Raw genomic sequence first — 16751 nt, forward strand, 5'->3', positions numbered from 1 at the left:
TTTGAGAAGAAAAAATTTCTAAAAAAAATAATGATACTGTACACTCGGCCTTTGGTCCACTCATTCCTGGGACATGTGACTTTACACAGAGACCCATGATACTCAAAAAATGCAACAAATTTAAAATAATCTAAATACTTTTGCTCAGGTGAAAGTGCTCAAGGGTTAAACACTCCAGTTAGCTTACAGCTCCTCACGACCCCAAGCTAATGTTAGCGTAGCAAAAAAGAAAAGGCGAGCAATATTGGAGCTATCCAGCTGCAGAGTTTTGAGGCAGATGGCAGCTCTAACGTGGAAAACAAGGACCTCAATGGATCAATTTGTTTGCAGATTTCTCTCATAATTGGAGCGAAAAGGAGGGACTTTTTCGTGCCAATCACAGTTACTGCTTTTCCAATCTGAGCTTTTTCAAACGTCTTGGTCTTAAAGAAATGCTCATAAAAAGTTTTAATATAATTTTTTTTTTTTTACATCCATTAGGAGAAAAAAGCGACAAGAATAAAAACACTTTTTTTTGGAGTGAGTCATTAAGTTATAGCTGAAGAAATAAAATTTACAAATAAATGTTGCACGAATATCACATTTACATTTCAGATTATTAAAGAAAAGGGCAGGAAAAACTTCAAATTCAGTTTCAAGATTTAGATTTTCTGATTTTTTTTGGGATATTTCAAACCTAGCATTCCTTTGCTTCACAAACACACTTCGGTCACACATAAAAGTTTCCATTTGAAAGACTATTTCAGCCCGAGCAAAGTGTACTTAGTGTTATTCTTCCCCTAATGTGGCTCCCTGCACATGAAAGCTCACCATGTTGAAGACTGCCATTATGAGTATTAGAGCTGTGGTTGTCATGGTGAGGGTGATGCGGGGCCATGGCTTGTTGGCGATAATAACTGATGACCTCAGCAGCCACAACCACGAAGAGGACTCACTTTTGCTGCAGTGCTGCGGAGGTCACACACAAGAGAACACACAAAAACAAGAACGCGTGAATGGGGTTATACGAGGACATCACAGAGATGAGGTCAGAGATTAGCCGTGTTTGAAACAGAGAAGTAAACAGCACTTGTGAGGTCAGAAACTGAAACCCCGAAGGGAAACTTTTTTGTTTACAAAGAATTTCTACATTGTATGAAATAAAATAGAACAAGATACATTTTTTTCCTGATGCTTTTCTGAAAAACTACACAGCACCATCCAACTTGGCTCCTTATTGGACCAAATTTATCCACCTTGGATATAATGCTTTTTCTTGAGCGTTAATTGATGCAGATAAAAAAAAAAAGTATCCAGAATTTGGCAAACATCAAGCTGGTGGTTATCAGTCAACTTGCTTTCCTTTTGACAGAGAAGCCTGCAGCTAAGTGAGTTTCATAGTGAAGCCCAAATTATTTATTTGATCGTCTCAGAGCAATATCAGAGCGCAGAGAGTGGATGTGACATTTGGATAGCTGAGGGCTGCACATTACTTTACAATACATTAAGGATGGTTCACTGGTTTTGCACGATTCAGAAAACTGGAAATGAGTTGGAAGGTTTTTCTCTGCAATGTTTAGATATTCAAAAAGCTTTCCTATAACTTCCAGACCAGATAGTTAAGAGTTTTTTTTTAAATCCCTTTCTTTGAACCCCCTCCCATAACTGAATGACTCCCTCATTGGCCAATGCAAATGTGCACGTGAAGGCAATCACCATGTATCATTGATGCTGCATGGAGGATTTAACATGGACGCCTGAAGCTATGCTAGCTTGCTTTGTCACTGTAGCAAACGGAGATGTTCATTAGAAAAGAAAGAGTCTAATACTTTGCAGAAAACCAGCAATATAGAAGACAAAGTAAAAAATTGTGCTTTCAATAAAAAGACATTCTCTGAGCAGAAAAAAAAGAGTTAATGCTAGGAGTTACACTTACAGGTCTCCTCCGGTTTGGAGCAGCATCTGAACTGGGTGGGCTGTCTCCATTCTAAAGCATCCACTTGCAGAAAAATAGATCCATTAATGTATTTGTTTTCCTCGTCTGAGCTGGTATCTTGCTCAAAACTGGATAGATTTGATTGCTATCCTAATGCTAGCTTAGAGTTGTGAGGGGCTGTAAGCTAGCAAGAGTGTAAACAAAGGTATCATGGGAAATCAGCAGGGGCTTACTTCCACACCAACAGTCGCACCCACAGTCCTGGAGGAATTTCTGATGAACTCCTGCAGAAAATCTATCTTAAAAAATCAACACAATCTATTTGATTTGGCTACAAACATCAGCATCATAATTAAAAGACCACTGGGAAAGATTTGACAATAGATAATATTGTTGGAGTGAGACTTTAAAGCCAAAGTATAAAAAAAGTACCATGATACTTAGAATAGAATCCTCACATGTAATTAAAGGGGGAAAAAAATCCCCATTCCGAAATTGCCACCTTATTGCATCAGACAGGCTTAAGTCCCCCAATGATCCCTGGAGATATGTTGGGGCAATTGCCCTCACTACATTTTCAAACTGAGGAATGAGCCAATTAACACAAAAATGGATAAAAGACAAAAAAACTCATGAAAACACTGGTGACATGGAGGCATTTCCCATGGCCTGAATGAGGGTTCCCAAAGCTTTACTGAACTTCTACTTCAAAGTTCAACGCTGATCATCTTTTGATCAGTTGTAAAGCGTTCACCGTGGTCTTTTAATAAATGATGTGGATCCCTTTTTAGCTAAAAAATAAAAACCCAGTCGTTTTCTAGTTTCTGCAGAGCGGCAGGAGGTCATTGGAAATCTGCCTCTGAGGTGTGGGAGAAAGTGTTGGTCCAGAGTAAGCCAGTTTTGAGCCAGATGCTGGATCAGACGAGGAAAACAAAGACGTACACGGATCTATTTGTCTGGAAGTGGGTGCATCAGAATAGAGCAAAGCAGGGAGACTTTGGCCCATCCAGTGTAGTTTGCTGCTCCACAGCTACAAGTTTTTCTTTTTTTTTTACCTGATCCATGATAATTTGATTGAAAAAAATAACTCAGAAATGCATTTCTAATAAGGCCGGGAATTGATTAAAAAATGTTAACTAATTAATCACAAACCTGGAAACTGTATTTGCCGACCACTTATTATATGTGAATAATCCCAATATGAACTCGCACACAAAACATTACATTTAGAACGATTATTTTTAAATAGTGCTGCCAATTGATAAAAAATATTAATCAGCTTAATCACACTTTTGTGTTGTGATTAATCACTACTAATCACAATGTTTTACTAGATAAATTCTATAAATATATGCAGCTTTTGAATAAAAACAGGCCAGAGAGAATATTTTTACTCCATTTTTATTGTCTGAAATGGTTTAATTTTTCATGTGTTAACTCAGAAGTGTAACTTGTGTGTACAAAATACATCAACAGTAAGATAAGCAGAACTCTAAAGGCTTTTATGTCTGCAGTATTACTCCAACAAAGCGAAGACAGCCTTAAGAAACTGAACCGGCGAGACAAAGTGAAGGAGCGAGGTGTAATTAATGTGCGTTAATAAATATTAATGCATCTTTTTTTATTTTTTGTGTGCGTTTACACGTTAATGTTCCCAGCCCCAATTTTTAAGCCTAATTTTCTTTATGGTAAAAACTTGATTTTCATTGGAGTTGATCTTTAACTGGTTTAATCAGTTTTGACTAATCGACTGATATAACAGGAAATTTAGGTCAAATTTAAGATGTTGACAACAAAACAACAACTATTTGTCTTAAGAACTAAAAACTTTTTGATGGTATTGTTAAAGTTCATTTAAAGTTTTAAATATTTAACGCAAACTATACAGCATTTCAACCTTTCATCCAGATTGGCTATAGTGTAATTCCAGTTTTTTTCTGATGCAAGATGTGCTTTCATCAAGGTTTGCTTTTAAAACTGGTGGCCTCACATTTGATACTAAAATACTTTATTTTACCGAGTACAAGGTCAGTGCCCCCCAGAATATTATGTTTGCTTTCCCTCAAACATGCTGGTTATTAAGGCTACCCTCCTGTTGACGCAGAATACAATTTAAACCTTCTCAAAGTTCTCCAAAAAATATATTTTACACAAATGCAGACTATACTTCCTCACCCTTCTGGGGCTGCAAAAGCATTTTCAATTTCTTGTGAAATGAGGCAGAGACAAAAAACTTCTAAAAAATTCAAAATAAAAGGAAGTATAACTCCGGGCTGGCTCTGGGTTTCACAGAGAATACTTTATTGTTTTTATAAGAGGTTCAAAAAAAGAAGAAAAAAAAAATGCTGAGATTTACTATTAAATTCTCTAAAGCAAACATCAAAAAGTGCCAAACAATGTTGACTATAGACAGCAAAATAAAAGTTGTAAGGCTGTTCAACTTTTCTGTAAGTGTTGTGCTTAGAATCTGGGTTTCAGACAACACTGACAGGGACCTGATTTCAAAAATCACAGCTGACAGCATACTCTCGCCTGCAGAAAGGATCTGACACAAGGGAGGAACAACTTGTTCAAGCCTCAGGCTTATGGCAATTTTTTCTACCGTTAATGTTTTCAAAGCAAGTTTCTTTTTAAACCCTAATTTCACTTTACAGCTTCATTTCTTTTCTAGACAGTATCAAAGTAGATCGTGGAGTTTTTCATTAAGCTCCGTCTTACTGCTTTCCTCTCATCTCTTCCTTACATCACAGATTTTTTTCCCAGGAGGCAATAGAAACGCAAGTGAGAAATGTGAGGATGGAGGTGCCCAAGCTGCTGAGCACGAACAGCATCATTTTAGGACCCCGTATATACGAAGATTGCTTACAGCGTTCCACAGCGGAAACAGCTGTATTCAACTCTATTAGCCCCTGCAGAGGAAATCTCTCTTCTTATTTCTGGTCTATCCCAAGTGCATTTAGTGAAACGAAGGTTCTCACAGCAGAGCCAGCAGTTTCTAGGTCACTGGAGAAGATGAGAGCAAGCACAGGGTACCATAGTAAAAAGCATGTTTGCTTTAGCATTGAAGATTTTCTTTTCATTCTATTCAACAGCAGCAGAAGATTTCAACAAAAAGCTCTTTGAGAGTCTTTGATGGTCATCTTGCTGAATGGGAAATTGGAAGGGGACGGTAAAAAAAACAGTGTATAAAAAGTAGGGGCGTAACAACTCATTTTAACAATTTGATTCATATCATTTTTTGTGGTTGATGATACGATTCATTGTCGATATTAGTTTATTTTGAACGATTCAATGCACTGACCAAAAATTGATTGGGGACATTTTTATTCAAAAATAATTCAACCAGTGTGACTCAGAGATAAATACCGGGTACTGAGCAGTCAAGTTTTCTACATTTCATGTATTTCTTTCCTGAAAATTAAGTGTAAATTGAATATGTGTACAAACAAAGACTGACTTTATACATCTTTCACTTCAAAATTTCTACAGCTTCAAAATGTTTAAATACACGATTGTGGATAGTTAAAAACAGATGTAAAAGGTAAAAATATAGAAAATTCAGTAAAACGTGACTCATGTAATGCATGTTAAGCATTACTTTAGAATCAACAAGTAATCTATAATGCTTTACAATTGGAAATTGTGTGTACAACACTAACAATTACCTATAACTGAGAAAAAAAATGTAAATAGAATTATGTGTAATAAATTAGGGATTTATTTCTCAGCATCCAGTTCAGATGGAAACAAAAAAATACTCCAAATAGTCAGGGAGCATTGTTTGTCCACAAAAAGTGAATTGTGAATGACCTGTATAGATGTTCCTTTGGTTCTAATAGAACGGAAATCAACTTAAAATTTGTAGCAGGAGTCCTTTCCAACTGCTTGGTTTTTGTAATGAGATTTTAAGCAATGACCTCATGGTCCTTTTAGGCCGTTAAAATTAAGTTTGTCCTTTTTTTCTTTTACTCTTTATGATTAATAATAGACAAATTATCTCTCACAGTCAACGCAGGATGTAATGGATTTAGCAGTGCTTCTGTGAACCATACTACAGAAATTACAATTAATTGTTGCGTTTTTATCATTTTTAATTTAATAATTGTTTGACACAAAAATCGTTTTTATCTACTAAATGAAAAAAAAAGAAATATGTTCATTTTTTTTTAATAATGCAAACAACTTTCATTTGCAGAGAATGCTTAAAATTAGACCCCAGAGATGAGCTCCTTATGTTGACTCTTCTGGTTTATTATTATATATGTTATATTTTTTATATGCATTTCTGAGACCTCTATCTCATTAGCATGACCAGCACATTCATGAAAAACCCATTGTGTGTAGCTTGGGCAATGTTTTCTCCCTTGTAGTTCATCATCATTCCACTAGGGGCAGTAGAAGGGCTTTTCCTGCTCATTTCAAAATGGCTGCTTCCATGACCTCTCAAAAACACTTTTGGCGGGAAAAAGTTTAGCTAATTTCTAAAACTTTATGCAGAGAATAACTCATCTATTCATGTTCATTTATTTAAATGACTACCTCCTGTATTGAAATAACGTAAAAAATGTGAATATTTAGGTCTTTATAATACAGATACAACATGCTAAAAATGCGTGGATCAAATTTGAGACAGTGGGTAAATGAGGTGCTATTTTACTTGAACACTCACCAATATTTTTGCATCTAAGCTAAATTTGTTGTGAACAAAAACTTTCTAAACCACGCAAATGTATTTGAATTAAAACTATTTAAATATCTTATTAGAAAATTAACACAGCTTTTTTTTTAATTGTACCTAATTTATTATTTTCTTTTTCTGCATATTACATTCAAAGGTTTAATACAACACATCTTAATTCCAAAATAAAATATTTTTTGTTAATTCTTTAAAGTAGTGGACTTTACAGGGTTACACAGTTCAAGTTCACTTGCCAAGAATTCAACAACATTGTAAATGACTCCTATATTGCTGGATAAGAGCAAACATTTAGCTCTAATGAAGAAGAAAATAGGTGCAAATTGATGTTGCCTGTCAGGAAAGAGCAACCTGATAAAAAATGAAGGACTTAATCACTGGTCTACAAAGTAACGTGTGCCTTTTATGGAAAATTCAGCTGTCTCAAGGCTGCACCAAAGGTCCACTTGTAAAACCTGAGGGTCATTCTTCTTTGAGCTGTTTCACTCCAGAGGCCTTTGAAAGCCTTCTGTTCCACTTGAATCTCATTGAGATCACTTCTAATAGAAGTTGTACAGAAGGATGCACATTATAATTTTCTTAATCTTCTAAAGGAATTTATATCAAACTCTTAATTTAAAAAATGAATACATATACAAAAAAATACTTACAAGGATGTGTCCAATAAAGCATATGAAGAGGATGAACAACAGGACCAGAAAGGCTAACCCAAAGGATATTCCCAAAACAGTTGTTCTGTAAAAAACAAATACAAAAACAAGGTTTAGATAGTCAAATTTAAGAAAAAGGTTGCAAAATTTAGCAAAAATCAATTTGAAGACCACCTACTTGGGTAAGACGAGAATCTGCACGATAAATATGCAGAAAAAGATTAAACAGGCGCAGGTGACGTAGTATTTAAAAGCTGGCAAAGTTGTTGCTCGGTACTGAAAAAAAGACAAAAACAAAAGTCCGTCATCAATGAAAAGATTATAAAGCAGATATTCTTGTACTTTTCAACTTTGAAAACTCTCTCTGCTATTGACGAGATTGTAGGGCAGGCTAAGTGTGGACAAAACATCGCAAGGGAACAAGATGTCCAATAAAAACACACTCTGCAAGTCTCTTCACACCACTGGAGAAGCGAAGTGACTTGAAAAGCCTCTTACCTCCTTCTCCAATGATCTGTTGTGAAAAAACAGTGATATTCTCTGAATGTCCTCTGACTTTAGCCACTGTCTGAAAGGATAGAAACCCTTTTATCATCTCAAAGCAAAAAGGCACAAGTAATAAAAAAATCTGAATAAGAAAATGCATGGGATTTTTAAAAATATGTTAAATTGTCTGTTTTTGAACAATATATCAGTAAGAATAAAAACTGAAGGATACTTTTGTGCATTTATCCCATCAAATGTCCTTATCATCCTCTCGTTAAGTTCCTCTTCAAACCGTTTCTTCTGAGACTTTGTCCTTCAAAAAGGATCAGATTTATCATGTTATCCAACGTGGAGTAGAATTAACTGTGATTTTATCAAACATTGTGAGCATCCCGAGGTTAAATTCATAGTTATTTTAGTTAATTTTTAAACATGAGAGCTTGCCTTTCCGATCTTCTCTGAAAGTGATATTGTCCCATGGGTACATCCTACAGCCAGGGCAAAAAGGAAAAAAATACCACATCAGCAGCAAATGAAATGGGATGCAATAACAAAGATGTTGTGATGTGTCTAGAAGAGAAATACTCACTGCAGTGCTGATCTTCCCATTCTCATTAGTCATGCTGTCTCTGTGGTGAAGGTTCGCAAAGGGCTTGGCTGCTCCCCAAGACTCCAGGTAACGGGTCATTCTCACGGAGGCTCTCATCTTTGCTCCGTAGTGAATGTGTCGGGGTCGGTAATGATGCTGCGGGCTCCAACGCTCCACCTGAGTAAACATAAAAAAATGTGTAACTTTTTAGCATTTTCTTTGGAATTTGGTGTTTCTTTCCTACCTTGGGGTTGATAACCAGATAGGTGATGACCCCGTGTTCCTTGAGGTAGGGGTCTCTTTCTTGTCCATCCCCGTCCTCCACTTTATAGGCACCATTCAAGTGCTCGAGCGTAACAGACGTGATGTGGACTCGCCTGGAAAGGAGTTAGTCAATCAGCAAATGGTCTTTAAGAAGAATTGTCTGCTACTAGGGGTGTTTCCTAATGTAGACTAAGATGAATCACACAACACATCTGTGAGGAAGAAAAATGAGGACTTGAAACGACACGAGTAAACAAGCTGCAGACTAAAAGTCTGTCTAGTATGTTGATGGAGGCCAACAAAAAAATAATCATTTTATAAGATATTTTCACAAAATTGTGGAGAGGTTACGGTTCCTGACAGTATTTTGGAGCTTTAGGTTCACATGTAAGCCACACGACTTGCATTAATATTGAGAGAAAACAACATTTTTTTTATTAGAATCCTGTTTTTTTTACAACATAGACAACATTCTTTTCATAGGTTGCAAACGATCAAAAGCTTTTTCTTTCAAACATTTATTCTGATATATGAAAGATTTGGTGTCATGGTGTTTGTCGGGCGCAAACTGCACTTATCAACCCCTCCTTCATGATCACTTTCCAAGTCATTGGCACTTCCTTGAACAGTTCAACCTGGTTTGACTTGCAATGCATGTTCAATAGTCACACTTCTTTTTTCGTAGAGCCCAAAAACGGTCGTACAAACTAACTGTGTAAACGCAAACTCAGAAGACTTTTCATTGGAGGTGGATGACTGAGCGCACATTTCTGAGGAGGGGTGTGAACGCAGCTTTCAGTGTAACTCCGTGAGAACTCTACGAACATTTAGAAATGTATCCATTTTTTTTAATATACCAAAAGTTCAAGGTTCCTATTAAGTCATGCAAGAATGAAAAAAGCATTTTAGAACTTAAAAAGTGATGGAGCACCCTGATTTTTATTGTTTTTAAGTATTTTAATGTGCTGCATTTTTATTTATGCTACATTAACTGGTTTCCTTATAAATGTCAAAAAATACTATTTCATTAGATTTTTAATGATTTAAATGAATTAAAATTAAAATCCAAATTGCACTTTTAATTAATTAAAGGAAAAATTACCTTTTTTACCACATTTTACTTTTAATGAAATTTGACTAAAATGTAAGAGCATCAAAATGGAGGAACTAATGCATTTTGGCAGAAAAAAACTTTAACAAAACAAAAATAAAACCTAAAACAAAAGTAACACAAGGTGGTTTAACAAAGAACTTGTCACTGAGGAAATTAAACCATGAACCATGAACATATAAAAACTGATGAGCTACTAATTTAAAAATTGTTGTGAAACTAAACTTCATACAAAGTGAAATTGCTAAAATATGAAAATATCCCCATCTTTACTTACCCTGGAACGCCTCCTGCTTCCATATGATTGGCCAACGTGACATCATGTGACCAGACATCATATTGCCATTTCTGAAGTCCAATAACACCACACAGAACATTCCCAGAATGCACGCCAACACGCATGTTGATGTCAACTCCTGTGGCGTCTCTCACTTTTCTGTTATGGATCAAAAACATTAAAAGTCACGTTCAAAATCTAATACATTTCATTCCATTTTCTATCCTTACAAATAAAAGGAGTTCTATATTTTTGTCACAACTTTTACCAATGAATCTTGCATTAGCACTGCAGAGCTGGGATGAAAACTGCAGAGATCCATAGAGCAGCAGAGTGGCTACAGTAATTTCAAAGGCGCTTCTCTTATTTTTTAGAAGCAGTGTTATGTAACTGCCACTTACTTGATAGCCTCACACATATCCAGTCCCATTTTCACACAGTTTTTGGCGTGGTCTGGCAGTGACTCGGGTAGGCCGGAGACACAGTAGTAACAGTCACCAAGGATTTTAATGCGCATACATTCATTTTCCTGCATGTAAAGAGAGAAATCACTGTTATTATTATTATTTTTTTAAGTTTAAATTACACAAATCCAGTATCCATTAAACATATTTACTGTATTAGATTTTTTGTCATATTTATCTGAAATGATCATTGACTTTAATGCACTGTCAATGCCAGTGGTAATTTCATGTATCTGTAGCAGTAGCAGAGCTAAAACATTTTTATGGGGGGGAGGAGGGGGACAAATGAGAACAGCAGAGCGGAGGGCCCTCACAAATGACAGGTTAAAAAATACATATTTTGTACTATTTTACTATTGATAAATGATTATCAATAAGTTCTCCAAAAAACAAGAATTTCCTCTCGTCATAGCATGGAAACAGCGCAGATTCTGACAAAGGCCAGGGCACTGATGGCCCAGATGGGCTAGCATAACAGGGGCGTAGCAAATAATTTGAGGGGCTCAAGATTTCATTGCTTTTGATATATTTGCAGGGCTTAAATAAGCTTGTATTGATGATTCTGTGCTAATATTGACTCAAAAATTTGGAGGCAAGGGGGAGGGAAAAACATTTTGTTGCCCCATTTGACAGCAGTGCATTGTGGTCTATATTCATCAGTGTGGTGAGCATCAATGCACACTAGTTTTTCGCAAAGACTTATGGGAAATTTCTAGGGCACTCAATTTTGGAGTTGCAGCACTACAAAATGGAAATTGAACTATAGGGTGCACTTTATAGTGCACTATACAGTGAGTAGGGAAGGAATTTGGACATAGCATAAGTCTGTATAGGCTTTACAATGTCATAGCTAAATGTAACATGTTAAAATTGATAAAGTTTGAAAAAAAAATATTTAAAAATATGAGCAGGGTTATCAACACAAAACTAGTATTGTGACCAATCTACTATAAATTACAAGCAAAATAATAAAGTTCTATGAGGAAATATTGACCTTTTCACACTAGTTGTATTACTAATAAATGGTGACTAGTATTCTTAATGTAATATATCTGCAAAATTACTATTTGTGTTTCTAATACTTTTTTTCTTGTATTTTAAATATGAAAAATCTGCTAAATTTGTGTCTTACAAGACCTAAAATGAACAAGTGTTACCTTCGCAATTTGATCAAACTTGCCAAAAAGTTCATTCAGCATATGCACCAGCTCCCCTGGCGAGCAGTCACTTGCCAACCGTGTGAATCCGACAATATCAGCGTAAAGGATACTGGGAAAAAAAAAAAAAAAAAAAAAAAAAACTCATCAGGCACGAATCACTTCCAGGTTTGACACAAAATAAATAAAATAAAAGCAGCACAGACCTGACATTTGTGTGTCTCTGAACGTAGAGATTGTGAAAGTTGTTTGTGTTCTCAGTCTGACCAAAGTTTGGCCCTTTTAGTCTCTGAATGATCTCAGCTTTCATCACACGGGCGATGTGTGCTGGCAGCAGAGACAACAGGAGGCGTTCCTGTGGAGACGGGGGGTAAAAGGAGATTGATGAACCAGGAATGCTCCAAAATGTTTAGACGTTTTCCAGAACACCCACTTCCAATCTTATTATAAAATTACTAAGGCAATGTTTGGAGAAACTCACCTAAGATGAAATACACTAATTTTAGTGTACATGCTCTACTGTCTCATAGTCTTCATTTAGACTAGGGCACGGGTCTGCAACCTTTAACAGTAAAAGAACCATTTTGGCTTGTTTTCTACTGATCAAAACTTAGTAGGACCTGGACAGTTTTATTTTGACACTGCTCTGCATTCATTACAATGTATTTTTTTATTAATAAATATGTATTGTGCTTTTTTGTGGCATGAAGAAAAACAGAAATATAAGAAAAAACTATAATTTTCTCAAAATGCAAAATTATTTCTTTACATTTGACAGAAGTTTGGATGATTTCCTTTCAAAATAAAACACCTGCTAGTGGACAGCATAAGATAATATGTGCTTTAACCTAATTAAAGAACAGACTTTTTACCAAAATTTTGCTTAGTATTTGAATTAGGTGTATTCTGAAGGAAGCTTTGAGCAAACAAGACCTCTTCAAGTCAGCAGGGATATAAAAACTTTACCGTACATTTATAAACTTAACTACTCTAAAAAAATACATGTTAATTTAGTCACCTTTACTTGAAAAAAATACTATTTTTTACTATTTTTACTTATTTTATTTTTCTTTAACCAGAGAGCCACTATGGAAAGATAAAAGAGCCACAGCAAGTGGCTCCGGAGACGCAGGTTACAAACCCCTGGACTATGGTCACTATTCCAAAATGCCACCACATTGTGACCTAAACGCAAGTTTTTCAGTAAATTTGTCAGGTGTAACTGGGAGGCGGCAGTCACATTTTTACACACCACATGGAAGCCACAAAGGTTTTCTAAAAAAAGTTGAAATTTCACGGCAACTTAACAATTTTTCTCTAATCAGTGGACATGGTGGACACTTCGAACATTTTAAGGTTGCGCAGTGGCACTCCAATGACGGTTGGGGGTGACACCATTACAAAATTAGGCGACAGCTGGGTGGCCACAGGTCAGTGGCAGCCAGAATGCCGGCCAGCAGCAGCTCTGACTGGGCGATGTGTAAATGTCTCCAAATGGCGGCCGTCTATATCAAGTGCTACCGGCCGCCAGCGGACCATTCTGCTCATCTGTCTGCCACCTGGCTACCACCTGGCTACCACCTGGCTACCACCTGGCTACCACCTGGCTACCACCTGGCTGCCGCCTGACTGCCACCAAACTGTTACCTGTCTGCCACCTAACTGCCACCTGACTGACGCCTGATTGACGCCTGACTGCCACCAAACTGCTACCTGTCTGCCACCTAACTGCCACCTGACTGCCACATAACTGCCACCTGACTGACGCCTGACTGCCACCTGGCTACCACCTGGCTACCACCTGGCTGCCGCCTGACTTCCACCTAACTGCCACCTGACTGCCACCTAACTGCCACCTAACTGCCACCTGACTGACACCTGACTGCCATCTGGCTACCACCTGGCTGCCGTCTGACTGCCACCTAACTGCTACCTGACTGCCGCCTGACTGCTGTCATCTACATTCATAACCACGGCAACAATAAAAAAAATTTGGCATGTCATCTTGAAGATTCAGCCAATGTCTCCCCAGCGCTCAGTGGCAGTTATATTTGTGACCGTAGCATTACCCATCAAAATTTCCTTCAGAACCTTTTTTTTTTTTAGGGATTTGATTTAAATATCCCTCTGTTTTCAAGATTCATACCTTAAGCACCACCATTGGGATGTAACAGTAAAACAAGCCAAAGTTATATCCAATTTGACAGGTGCAAATCATCTCACTGCACCTCTTCTGAACAGGATGTCTGCGGTGGCAAACGCTGCCAGGGATTTGGGTAAATTCATATAGTCTGGTTTGAAATACTCGACCACAAAATGTGTGCATTCACTTAAGTGCACTTTGGTTAAAAGCATGCAGCAAATGGCATATATTATAAGTGAACTGAGGACTTGGGCCAAAGGGGGTGTCTCTGCACAGTGACTACCATCTGTCACAGACCACAGCCAGCACTCCAGGGCGGCAACAAAACATTTCACCCACGGCATTTAAGGCGCCGTTCACGACGGCTCAAACAACAACACAAGCTCAATTCACCAGAGGGAAAAGCTGTTCCACTCTAAGCCATTGCTTCCACAACAGCAGTTAGTGCTGCATGTACATTCTAACATCTACAAATAAGCTACAAGGAAAAGGTAAAAATAATGATATCTCAAACAACCTAAGTGAGCTTTTATTGATATATGAACTCTGTCATTCACAGGAAGCAGGGAATGACAGCATCACGCCACATTTTTGCTTGATTTTGGGTGATAATTTCATTGATTAAAAAATGATTAAAACACCTCTATCACATTTGCAGTATCCTAACCAGACCATATAATAAAACCTCTGTTTTACAGCCAGAATGACTCATATACACTACATGACAGCATGTCAGGATTTTTTTTCTTTTTAATTCAAAACCCATGTTTAAAAAAATACCTACATTGAACAATTCTCTAAGGACGTGTCAAAACTTTAGCAGAGTCGCTTAAAATGTTGTTTAAAGCAATCACAGCGGGAAAAAACTACAACAACAAATGTTTCTCTTTTCTTGCAAAGATTTCAGTTTTTAAACTTAGCAATGAAGTAGCAGAATGTATGTGCCGTTGTAAGAACGATTGCTTCACAACTGAGGAGTCATAAAAACTTTTACAACTGCAATTTTTATCAGGTTTGTAACGGACACATGTACAAATAAATTGGAAATTTTTATGCAGCCAATAAGGCATATATTTGTTTTGCATTATCTTTATTTTATTATTTAACACACAATATATTGTTATTAAATACTGAGTCATATTTTTAGTAAATGTTGGAAATGTAGCAAAAAGTGAAAAACTAGAACAACTAAAGCAAAAATTGAGTTTATAAACACAGTCTAAAAGCAGACAGTTATTGTTTTATGGTATCTACGGTGGCCCCAAAGTCCAAATCACACCAACTAATTCCTCAACGCAAAACCATAATAAAAATCATAATGACTATTTAAAAAAAAGGGAAACAAATAATAAAAAAACAACAACATAACATAAGAAAAAAAAACAAAAATCAAAACACAATTCCAAAAAATGAAACATTTCAGAAAACAGAAGAAATTTCTCAAAATCAGAATGGAAAATGTAACGGGAAGGGTTGATACAACAGGACAACACATTCTCACTCCAAACTCGAGATATATGGATGTATGGTTCAAGTCCCCTCCGTGTCACGTTTTAGGTGTCCACAAGTCATAGTTTTTTTTTGTGTTGAAGGTTCCCATTAAATTACGGGTCCTCAACCCTCAGGACGCAGTACTGGGCAAGGATTAAGGGTCATTCACACCGATTTAATGTGAACAGCCACAAAGTCAAAAAAGAGGAAATGTGGACACCCAAAACATCAAAAAGTGATTCCCAGGGGTCCAAACAACATTTTTTTTGGAATTGTGTCCAATTTCTAAAATTCACTGCTTTTTAAAAAAATGTTATTGGTATAATTTACACTTCAGGGCCACCGTAGTTTTCTGTTACTACATCCTGTCTGTGACTCTAATTTGAACAACTGAAATGAAAGGCAAAGTTAAAAAAAAAAAAATTACATTAACAGAATTTTTTTTTTCACATCAAATAACTCACTGATGATCAAGTCTTTACCTGTTGTCTCTTCTCAAATTCCAGCTTTATTGGGGATTTGATGCAGTTGCAGGTGTCCTGGTAAGTCTGTTTGAGTGCGAGCTCCATCAGGTGCTTGTGGTACGCCCCCGCCATGTTCCCACACATGAAAATGATCACATTGGCCAAGATCTGTGCAGTGACACGGGACAGAAAGCTATCAATTAGAAAAAAATAAATACAGAAACTAAACGTGGAAAATGAAATATAGAAATTTAGTTGGTATTTTGCAAGAATGCATTCAGCTTTTAATATGTTGTAGCTTACTATTCCAGCTTTCTTAATTTGTGGGGAGAACATGACATGAACATAGAAAGAATCTTTATTTATGTCTTCTGGCAGAACTAATTAATCAGCTGGATTTCTCTTAAAACTTCCCCAACGACTGAGCTGATGTGGGTTCTGTTATTGCTGAAACAGTAAGTCATAAAGCATTACAACATTTTTAATTCAACTATAAACTCTTCTACTGAAAAGGCAAGGATTCCTTCTCTGGCATGAGTTCAGAAATTACTTTAAAAAGGCAGAAATATAACAAAGATTGTTGCCTGTGGCAATAAATCCTGCAATAACCCTCAACGTGCAGTCAGGGCTATATTTGGAATATAAATACCAAGCGGTGTTCTTTTTTTATTACTTTGTGAATCAGTTATTGAGAGTAAGCAGATTATGTAAAAGAGAGTGAATGCAATAAGAAAAACAACAGGAAGGAGCAAGCTTTAAACTAATTTAAAAACTACTTAAGAATCTGCAGCTGTTCTAGTGAACACTTTTTTATGCAACGTATCGCTGTCTTTCATTTATGCGTTTTGTGACAGATTTAATATTAGCTCCAACTGTAAAACAAACATGTAAACTACAATGAATTGCTTAGTACCATCTTGACAATCTGCATGATCTCTTAAAGCTATAGCATACACAGAAAAATAAATACTTGGAGTCGTCGGTCACTGCAGGAAGCCCTGCTGCAGATTTATAGTGCTGTGAGGGCTTTTTTTTTTTTTTTTT

The 16751-nt window shown here is 36.6% G+C and overlaps 1 protein-coding gene across 1 annotated transcript in view; it reads right to left on the reverse strand.

Moving 5' to 3' along the window:
* Positions 1 to 16751, reverse strand: part of adcy2a (adenylate cyclase 2a) — a 67289-nt gene that overhangs the window by 17083 nt on the left and 33455 nt on the right. Inside the window, exons 4-16 of the mRNA XM_024267549.2 lie at positions 15726 to 15875; positions 11816 to 11964; positions 11610 to 11721; positions 10390 to 10517; positions 9989 to 10147; positions 8581 to 8713; positions 8337 to 8513; positions 8192 to 8235; positions 7980 to 8060; positions 7760 to 7829; positions 7440 to 7537; positions 7262 to 7346; positions 811 to 948 (exon numbers count right to left, since the gene is read on the reverse strand). Coding sequence (XP_024123317.1) covers positions 811 to 948; positions 7262 to 7346; positions 7440 to 7537; positions 7760 to 7829; positions 7980 to 8060; positions 8192 to 8235; positions 8337 to 8513; positions 8581 to 8713; positions 9989 to 10147; positions 10390 to 10517; positions 11610 to 11721; positions 11816 to 11964; positions 15726 to 15875 — 1524 coding nt within the window. The remainder of the gene's footprint in view (positions 1 to 810; positions 949 to 7261; positions 7347 to 7439; positions 7538 to 7759; positions 7830 to 7979; positions 8061 to 8191; positions 8236 to 8336; positions 8514 to 8580; positions 8714 to 9988; positions 10148 to 10389; positions 10518 to 11609; positions 11722 to 11815; positions 11965 to 15725; positions 15876 to 16751) is intronic.

This window comes from Oryzias melastigma, linkage group LG16 (assembly GCF_002922805.2).
Source record: "Oryzias melastigma strain HK-1 linkage group LG16, ASM292280v2, whole genome shotgun sequence".
In the NCBI taxonomy this organism is placed as follows: Eukaryota; Metazoa; Chordata; class Actinopteri; order Beloniformes; family Adrianichthyidae; genus Oryzias; species Oryzias melastigma.